This window comes from Scomber scombrus, chromosome 9, assembly GCF_963691925.1.
Source record: "Scomber scombrus chromosome 9, fScoSco1.1, whole genome shotgun sequence".
Taxonomy (NCBI): Eukaryota; Metazoa; Chordata; class Actinopteri; order Scombriformes; family Scombridae; genus Scomber; species Scomber scombrus.
Window position 1 is genome coordinate 32,209,580 of NC_084978.1, and position 10,776 is coordinate 32,220,355.

Below are 10,776 nucleotides of genomic sequence, written 5' to 3' on the forward strand. Positions count from 1 at the left end.
CGGAGGAAGAAGGAGAAGAAGACGACGACGAATCGTTATTGGCTGAGAGGTGACCAATAGTAAGCTTACAAGAGGTTGCTGTACTGTCTACTAGTCTGCAGTGTAGCACAATGTTTAGGAAACTTTTTATCTTGCTGTTTCTCATCATTATTTTCCACCATGACCCCGCTGACGCACAGAAGAAGAAAGAGGTAACACTCCTTTGATAACAAAATGCTGAAAAAGTTCATAAAGTTTGGCTGAAATTGTTTGCGACGTTTCCAAAGTTGCCTAACGTCCGTGTCAGTCATGAGTAGCTAAGTTAAGCTAATAGGAACCAGAAATGAGCTAACGCCAGGTTGTGTGTGACAGTAAGTTTCAACCAATGACAATGTAATGTTCACTCTCAGAGACGTTTAAGTGGCCACTTTAAATATACAACATTTATTAACGTGTGCTAAACCGTAATACTGGTTGTAACCGGTGGTTGAAGTGTTGAACTAGCTGTTATGAAACTGAAGTGTAAAATCAGCGAGTGGATGATTTGAACTTGTTATCAGGACACATTCACTGCTCAGTTAACGTCAGTTTACTAAACTCAACTAAAAGGCAGAAAATGTTCTAGAACTAAAAAACCCAAACAAAAAAAAAGTTTTTAAAACGGGTTTACGCTGTTTCAGTAAAAAGCACGTTTCACATTTACTTCCTGAAACTGCATTCCTCTTACCCCTTGCGCTTATTTTTACTTAATACATATTTATAGATGAATGTATAGATCAAACAAATCATTACGTTTTTGGTTAAGTAAATACGAAGTAGAATGAGTAAAGACAGTTATTGTCTGTATGGAGTCAGCCAATGAGCGTAGCCTCTAAATCACTGATAGACTAATTTCAACCTGAGGGACAAAATCTTCTCCTCCAGCAAAAAAATTTGCTTGATGAAAGCTGAGGATAGTCAAAATAAACACAAGACTTATTCAAATCATGGATGCATCATGCTGTTTGAACAGTGCACTGTTAAACAGAAGTCTAAAAAATCAGAAATGACATTTTATTGTGAATTCTAATGAAACAGTGTGAGCCTTTGGACCAGAACAGATCAGTTCTTCACAAACACTAAGAGTGTAAGAGATGGTGTGTTTATGACATTCAGTTAACTATATAATAATCATGGGCTCATTGTTAAATCTATGCTGCCCCTATATTGGGGTTTACAGCAGCATCTAAATACATGCTGCTGTAAACCCCAATATTTTAACTACATGCATTACAGCAGTCAGCAGTTATTCCAGTGACAAAGAGTTAAACCTTTAATAGTAACAATGTCAGACCACTGTGCATCATAAATATCACTTCTTACCAGCAATCATACTTTTCCAACTCGGCAGGATCGCAGACAATAAACTACTTCTACATCAGTATATGTAGTATATGTGTATGATTGAATAGTTTAGTGACTTTTCCTTCACAAACTTTCCTGGAGTTGAAATATATTTTATTTCTTCATCTCATCTTATTTAGTGTATATGTTATGCAGCTATATTTAAATGGTTAATCCAGCAGTATGAGGATGGCTCCAGGCTCCAGGCTTTGTGTTTTTGTGCCTCACATTAGCAGCTGTCATCATGTATCTTCTGTAGACTCTGCTCTCAGAGAAGATGACTCAGATGATGGAATGGGCCTCCAAGCGCTCTGTCATCAGGATGAATGGAGATAAGTTCCGTCGCTTTGTCAAAGCTCCTCCCAGAAACTACTCTGTGGTCATCATGTTCACAGCCCTGCAGCCACAGAGGCAGTGTGGAGTCTGTAGGTAAGTAAACAGTGCTGTTCTTTCAAAATGACCTCCAGACAGTAGCAATCTAAAATGCTGGCTCAGCAATTCAGTGTATGAGGAAAAGTGAGCTTTTACAAACACTTACAGGAGCTACCAGTGAGGAGTGAATAAATAAATACCTATGTGAATAAATCCAAACACAAAATGTTCCTGTGGATTTCTGTTGTTTTTTGTCAGATGACGTCACAATAATGAAGTAAAGATGTTATCAGTGCAGCAGCTTGACAATGACTGCTGCTTAACAGGCAGTGTTTAGTGGTTAGTGGTAGAAATATATAAAATGTGGTATATAGTGAATGTGGCCGTTTTAAACCACAGTGTGTGTGACCACAGGCAGCAACAGCAAAGGTAGTGGGCTGGCACTCAGCAGAGTAACTGACTGTGTGTAGCTGCACAGTGACAGGTGGAGGCTGTATGTTTGTTTTGATCGCTTATTTTAAACGTTGACATAGCCGATCACACAGCACAGCTGTCATTAACCTGCATATATGTTCATTTAGTCAGTAAATGTTACTGTATGATAGTGATGTAGTCTGTCTGTGTCAGTCCTCACCAGATGTTGAACATCATACAGACCGAAAGGAGGACAAAGAAAGATGTTTTGTGTTGTTGAGGTGTTAAACTGAAGGCAACCTGGAAACACTGCTGTGGACACAAGTTGTTTTCAATGTAGACGGGTTAGTGTAGACAGAGGCTAATTCTAATCTCTGTATTTCAATGTATTTTTTACATTTCAGACAAGCTGATGAAGAGTTCCAGGTGCTGGCTAACTCTTGGCGTTATTCATCTGCCTTCACTAACAAAGTCTTCTTTGCATCCGTTGATTTTGATGAAGGATCAGACGTATTCCAGATGGTGAGAGTTCTGTCTTTTGTTTTTCTAATACTTTTCCAATAACATGTAAACACCAAAAATAGACTGATCAGCTGACCAGTAGGACACACAGCTTGGGCTCGATCTTTGTCTGTACAGATAAAACTGACATGACTCAACTCTGCTGTGAAATATGACTTAATTGACACTTGAAAGCTTAAAGAATTGGGTTGGGCATTGAAAACTGGTTCCAAATTAGAACCAGTTCCAAAATTAAGAAATTTGAATTTAGATTATGCATATCGTTTCCTAAACATGATGTAACTAATGCAATTTAATTAAAGTCCATAATTGTATAACTTTTCATCACAAAGGTCTTTAGATGACAGTTACCATATTTATAGTCAGTGTGATTCAATCTCTAGGAGGAGTTTTTTTAACATATGCTAAAAACAGAGTAAAATCTAATTGACCAATTTCCTGTTGGATTCCAAGAGCCTTTCTGTATGTTGGGACATGGTTACAATAAAGCCCTTGACACCTTTCAGTACTCTGGGCCTAATAATTCCTAATAAGATGAAGACATGAGTGTGAAATAATGATTTGATAGCAGGTGTCAGTGAAGGATGACAGCAGCTTCAGATTCCTCTACAGTGGTGCTGAGCCTGTGTATGCTCAGGCCACAGCACATCCAACACTGCACACAATGTTATAGACAAACATAAAGGGAACATTGTGATCCAAGTTATATCTTCTTTATGCACAGCTATTCAAAGCTTTGAGTCACAAAAGTGAAAATAAACAACTCCAGTTATTTTGAACTTTACTTACAAATGGAGAAAGTTTAGTATGTGAGATGATCTAATAAAATATTTGAAAGGGTTTAGATTTGCTAAAAAAGATAAAAACAACTGAACCACAGCCCTGCACACATTGAATGTTTGACGTTTTTGTGTGCTTGTTTTTTTTTGTTGCAGCTAAATATGAATTCAGCTCCGACCTTCCTCCACTTCCCATCCAAAGGGAAACTTCGTAAGTCTGATACCTACGAGCTTCAGGTCAGAGGCTTTGCAGCTGAGCAGCTGGCTAGATGGGTGGCAGACAGGACTGATGTGCAGGTGAGTGTAACATCATTAAAACATAGTCACAGTGATCCATAAGTGTTTTAGCTATAATGTAATAAAGCAGTCAATGTGGACTCTTAATCTGAAGAATCCCACTCAAACAGCAATATAATCGTCAGAGATTGCAGTCATGGTAATGTCTGTCTTCTTTTTCAGATCCGTGTCATTCGTCCTCCAAACTACGCAGGGCCTCTTCTTCTGGGCTTCCTCTTGGCTGTGATTGGTGGACTGGCATATTTGAGAAGACACAATTTGGAGTTTCTCTTTAACAACAATGTCTGGGCCTTCTCTGCACTGGTAACTACACACACACACACACACACACACACACACACACACACACACACACACACACACACACACACACACACACACACACACACTACAACTATCTAGTTAACAGTTAAATGACAAGGAAAAAGCCATCATCTGTAATCTCATGTGAAAGTGCTGCAATGACTCTTGCTTGTTCTGAAGTCCTCCTGCTCTCCTGTGTTTCAGTGTTTTGTCCTGATCATGACTTCAGGCCAGATGTGGAACCACATCAGGGGACCACCTTATGCACACAAAAACCCCAGCACTGGACAAGTTGTAAGACATATATTTACAATATTTGGTGTGTGTGTGTGTGTGTGTGTGTGTGTGTGTGTGTGTGTGTGTGTGTGTGTGTGTGTGTGTGTGTGTGTGTGTGTGTGTGTGTGTGTGTGTGTGTGTGTGTGTGTGTGTGTGTGTGTGTGTGTGTGTGTGTGTGTGTGTGTGTGTGTGTGTGTGTGTGTGTGTGTGTGTGTGTGTGTGTGTGTGTGTGTGTGTGTGGTATATTTTCTCTGACACCCTCCTGAATTTTACACTTACAATAAATCCAGTTTATATTGTGTATGTTGAGTATGTATTTGTTTCTAACTGTGTGTGTGTGTTTTCAGAGTTACATCCACGGCAGCAGTCAGGCTCAGTTTGTGGCTGAGACGCACATCGTACTACTGTTCAGTATCCTTCAGCTGTTGAATGTTGAGCCTAGATACTATATGTAAAATAGATGTCTAATGTTCACTCAGTTTTAACTTTGATGCCCTCTTAGCTGTCAACCATAAAACTTGTACTTTGTGACCTAAAATAGCACTTAGTGTTTTAGCTGTTAAATTGTAATGTTAATACTTAAAATTAGGCACTTTGTTCACACTGACAAATTGGATTACATACTGTCTAAACCTTAACCTTGCTGTCAGATGCTGCTGTTACCATGGGAATAGTGCTGCTGTGTGAGGCTGCTACCTCTGACATGGACATTGGAAAGAGGAAGAGTATGCACACACACTGATTCTTTCTATTGTCCTTAGCTTTTTGTATACATACAAAAACAGTTCAAAATGTTCACTAAGGCCTCACTAAGAACATACACAGTCCTCACTCTTCAGTTCAGCTGAAGCTAACAAGATGCTTCATCAGTCTGAGTTAGTTAGGAATCAGGAATGCAGTGTGGTGAACCGAGCTTGCTTAAATCCAGTACGGAGCACACCAGTTGTAAGTGAGGGGTTGAGTTTTATAGACCATATAAAACATAGTCTATATGTATACATATATAGTCTATATGTATACATATATAGTCTATATGTATACATATATAGTCTATATGTATACATAGAGTTTTATAGACTATGTATACATAGTTTATATATATACATACATATATATATATGTATGTATATATGTATATATATGTGTATATGTATATATATATGTATATATATATGTGTGTGTGTGTGTGTGTATATATATATATATATATACATATATATATATATATATATATATATATATATATGACTTCATGGAGGAATTAATCAAATGAAATGTAAACAGTAATAAAATGCATTATATGCAAAGATGTATAGATATCGATACATGCACTTTCGAACCATGATGTGCATCAGAGGGTTAATGTGCTGATGTGATTTTGTGTGTGTGTGTGTGTGCACGTCAGTCATGTGTGTTGCAGGTATTGGTCTGGTGATGCTGTTTTTCAGCTGGCTGCTGTCCATCTTCAGAGCAAAGTACCATGGATACCCATACAGGTTTATATCTGTTCTCATGTTTTACCATCGTTGATTGGGTCCGATAATGCCTGGTTCCCATTGGCTAAAAGTAATCTTGTGTGTTTTGCAGCTTCCTGATGAGTTAGAACTTCACAGCATCCTGCAGCTTCACAGCAAGTATTACATCCAGCACCGGAAGTTCCCAGGAATGGCTGTCAACATGTAGAGTTGTCTCTCCATGGCAGCAATGCCACATTACTGTTAAGCCATGATTTGTCATTTGATCTTTTGAGCCAAAAGTGTGTCAACACACAAACACACACTGTGCCTTTGCAAAGACTCAACAAGCAATGAATTTACCAACAAGAGAGCCCTCATCACTGGGTGTATTCTAAACTGTGTTGTGTCAAAAACTGCTTTCTAGATTATCATTTTGAAGAAGAAAAAAATCAAACTTTCTTAAATTTATTGATTTGTCCTAGTTATACATACAAATCTCAGTCTGTAACTTATTTTTCAAAATTTTGGGACCATAAACAGGTCATGGACTCAGACTTGTTTGTTTAGTTGTGTGTGTGTGTGTGTGTGTGTGTGTGTGTGTGGCTGATCTTGAACCAGGATAAGTAGCAAGAGCAGATGTTTCAGGCTTTCTGATAGTAGATAGATTTGGTAACACCTTATTTTACAGAGCCTGTAATATTCTCATCCTGTCTTAGGATGTTTTCTGCAATACATTTTGATACTTAATATTTTTTTTACTGAGATATTATAAAAAGTAAGAACCCACTCATTTATTCAAGTTCTAAGCAGTTCACCTACATTTAAACACAACTAGTGAATCATATTATTAGAAACTTTGTCCTCCTGTTGAATTGTATACTTGATTGTAATTTTACCACCACATGGAAAGGCAATTTTGACATGTTTTGCATTTTCAGCTGACCTGCTGTGCTCTAGACTAAATGATGCTAGAAATGAAGGGTCAAATGTACCAATCAACCCATTAATTGGCATCAAATTCCACCTTTCTGTTCAGCACCCCTCATTAGTGTTAACACCTTTATATCAGTTTATTTCTTACACAGTATCTACAGGTCTGGACTTGCAAAATGAGATTCACACTGTTTTGTTTTCTGTCAGGTCATGATTGGCTTGTGGAAACTCTGCAACACAGTACTGGAGGAAACGATTAGGGAGTGGTAGTATTTTGCATTTACACACAGTAACACAAGCAGTTTAGAGTCAGCACAGCAACACACTTTTCACAGCAGCTTAGAGTGAGGCTGTAGGAACAATAAATGTAAATGGAGCTGTAATCCATCTCTCCTGGCAGCCTGTACAATGTGTACTATCTGCTGTCAATCAAACACACACTGCAACATGCCTCTCCATATATATATATATATATATATATATATATATATATATATATAATTTTCTTTAAGGTTCGGGTCAATTCACAATTTTAATAGATTTTTGTTTGGCTGGAAAATGCAGGATTGAAACTTTTTTAAAGACAGTTGAGTAAGAAGTAAGAATAATAAAAGACCTGAACAACCAGCCAGGCTTTCATTATTGTGTATAACATACAGGTCATCACACAGCTGCTGACTGTTAGCCTGAGCACAGGTATCCAGTTTAATCATCAGTTTGAGCACAAACACAGCAGAGAAGTCTGTTTACTCATTTTGATCTTATTCACACATCACAGAGCTACAGTGTACTGATGTCTTTCTAAAGGACACAAACATGTGAACAGAAGGATCTGGGGATCAAACCCAGTGACACCATGAAGGCCTTATCATGTCTGTTGATATTGTTTGCTTAATTGTCCATTAGTGGTGCATACTCCAACAAATGTTAAATCAGCACAAACCAGTGGAGGCACAGTTAGACCAGAGCTGTTGGTGTACTGGGAATATTGAATTCCTGATGGCAGCAGTCAAGTATTCAGGTTTCTACAGGTGTGTTTTACTCCCCTTAATGTCCTCTTCCAAGTTGCAACAGCCACAAAGGCTCATGGGAAGTGGAGTTTTTAGAATAATGTTTCATACCAAAGGTACGGACAACAAGATTTCATAGAAATACAAACCAGAGTGACTAATGGTCATAACATAACCCTATAAATGTTGTTTAATGTTAACACTGAGGTCATCATAGCATTTATTGTAACATTTATGGAAAATGGGAGCCTGTAATACACTTATGTCCATCAGTGGAGGAAAATGTATTTTATGACCATATGAATTACAGATTTAGTGGTTGCAGAAAAAACCTAAGCAAACTACTGTAACAGCCCTGCTATACATGCTGCTGTTTAAACAGGTTGGACATGTGCTGATTTAACTGTGTGCTGTGTTTGGAGGATGCTAGATTGTTTTGTGTTATACAGAGAGATGCTTCTGATGTTTATTTGGCGTGAACAACTGAATTCTGTAATTATTTTATACCCTTACTTGAGCACAAAGGTGAGAGACAAGGAAGGTTAATAAGTTAATATTAAAGGAGAGAGCCGTCACTCACAGAGTTTACCATGATCCTGCCTGCTATTCAGCAGTATAAGGTAGTGTTGTTCAGAGAAGTAGAGGGAGTAGTAGTGGGAACAGCATCACCATCTCTCTATTCTCCATTCATTTTCAGCAGCTCAAGTTTGTCTTACAAACTGTCAAATGAGAAATAGCCATTTGTTTTTTTCAATCAAATCTCCTCTACTATAATTGATGTCATGTTAGGATTTATCAAGTTATTTTTGTTCTTTCCAGCTGTTGTTATGTTAAAATGGAATAGGATGTACTTAAAGAATGAGTGTCCCTTATTAAAAAAAAGTGAGAATGGCCTTCACCCAGAACAATGAGAGAGGTGAGATTTAGTAGACTACATTAGAAGTGTGAAGAAAAGCTTAATGTGTCCCATCACTTGAAAATGAGTTGCAGAATTGAGATAAAGCTAACTTTGAAATCGCTGGCTCAGGTCTTCTTCTTTAACATTGTTTTTTTTTTTGTCATGTAAAATCAAGTGCTTTAAATGTCCGGTTGTCTTATCAGTATCAATGTTAGATCTGATTATTTCTGATATTAAAGTGCCTTAACTGCCTCTCAGTGTGTCTCTCCTTCTTTCATTCCGTTTAGTTTGAGAAAGCTCAGTATGCACAAAGCTTGTTTTGAGACTCTAAAGACACTAAATGTCATTATCATCAGTAGCAATAAATATCCATTATGTCAAATTTCATTATGAAGGTTGTATAACGTTCACATGTCCACCATTCTGTGGCAGCTAGCACAAACAGCGGTGGAATGAACCTTTAAACTAGAAGTACTTAGACATAAAGTCATGTTTGAGTTGAATGAACCTTTTAAGTGGCGGTCCTGAAACTGCAGCCTCTGGTATCACAGGAACATACTGTTGGTTGCCTAGGCAACTCATCGGAAGTGCCCCTGCTATCTGTCTCTGCCGGCCCTTGCTGATTGTATGTTCCACTAGCAGCTATTTGATGACTTTCCAGTAAATTGATAATGTTCAGGGAACGTTCCTTAAATGTTGCACATTCCTGTGGATGTTGTGAACATTTAACTGATGTTATGCATATGAACCGGTGTTTCTCCGGGTTGGACGCATTATGTCAAAAAATCTGTAATTATGAATACATATGATTCTGGTGGATTACATTTTCTTGATTTTACTACTCTTAATAATACATTCAAAATTAATTGGATTAAACAGTTTCTAAATGACCCTACGTCAATATGGAACTTCATACCGAACTATATTTTCTCAATGCTTGGAGGGCTTCAATATGTTCTTCTGTGTGATTACAAAATAGAAAAGCTTCCACAAAATATATCTAAATTCCATAAGCAGATGCTTTTAGCATGGTCACTAATACTTATCACACTAATAATGGTCACATTACATTTAAAAACAAATCATTATTCTTTAAAACATGGTTTGAAAATGACATAACCCTAGTGACCCAGTTACTCAATGGTAATGGACATTTACTTAATTATTGAGAATTCCTTCAGACCTTCCATATTCCTGTGACTCCTAGAGAATTCAGTATAGTAATGGATGCCATTCCCTCTGCCCTTTTAACGCTATTAAAAGGGACTACACTGCCTACTTGTTTACCTCTGGACCCAAAAACCACCGCAGTGGGAGAAATGTGCTTCTGTAATAAGGTGAAGAACAACAACAATGTTATTCAATCTCTCTTTCAGAAAGACATAACTACTGTTCCTGCTGCTGTTCATTACTGGGTGGGGTTTGTCCCTGACTTGTAATGGCGTAACATCTGGAGTCTACCTTATAAATATCTCCTCACTAATAAAGTGAGAGAGGTGACTTTTAAGCTGATACATAGATACTATCCTGCTAAACAGTAACTGCTCAAATTTAAAAAGGACCTGTGTGTTGACTGCTCGTTGTGTGATATGTTTCCTGAAACTGTTGTCCATATTTTTTGGCAATGTCTCCATTCTAGTAAGTTCTGGAAGGACCTAACCCGTTTTATTGTTGTTAAAATAGACTCTGACTTCTGTTTATATTGGAAAGATGTATTGTTTGATATCCATAGCAATGATAAGGAAAAACATACAACATTATATATTATACCATTATACCACATTCATGAGGCTAAATTTAGTAACACAAAGCTTTCATTTATTGCATTTGAAAAGGAAACCAAACAATATATAAAAACTATTAGTGATTCAAATAATAAGAAAGCTGCTAAAACTCATGAGTTATGTAAAGTACCCTACTGGCTGCTATGTTGTAATATATTAACGAATGTGTGTTTGTATTGTTCTATTGTCTCTTTGTAATGTTTCCTATACATCAATAAAATATGTATACAAAAAATAAATAAATACAGTCTATGGTTTCTCCACCATGACTGCTTTCCCTTCCTCCTCCTGTGGAGGGCAGTACTATCCTAGAAGCGCTGCACCGGTTAAAAAATAGACGAAGAAGACGGAACCCGGAAATATGAGAAG

The 10,776-nt window shown here is 37.5% G+C and overlaps 1 protein-coding gene across 1 annotated transcript; it reads left to right on the forward strand.

The window, feature by feature from the left end:
* The first annotated feature begins 66 nt into the window (after positions 1 to 66).
* LOC133985507 (magnesium transporter protein 1-like) lies at positions 67 to 8,875 on the forward strand. Its single transcript, XM_062425166.1, has 10 exons — positions 67 to 191; positions 1,622 to 1,791; positions 2,553 to 2,670; positions 3,606 to 3,746; positions 3,909 to 4,049; positions 4,254 to 4,343; positions 4,673 to 4,736; positions 4,976 to 5,050; positions 5,731 to 5,821; positions 5,913 to 8,875. Exons 1-10 carry the CDS (start codon positions 111 to 113, stop codon positions 5,926 to 5,928), a joined length of 987 nt encoding a protein of 328 aa, XP_062281150.1. The 5' UTR covers positions 67 to 110; the 3' UTR covers positions 5,929 to 8,875.
* The last annotated feature ends 1,901 nt before the right edge of the window (positions 8,876 to 10,776 follow it).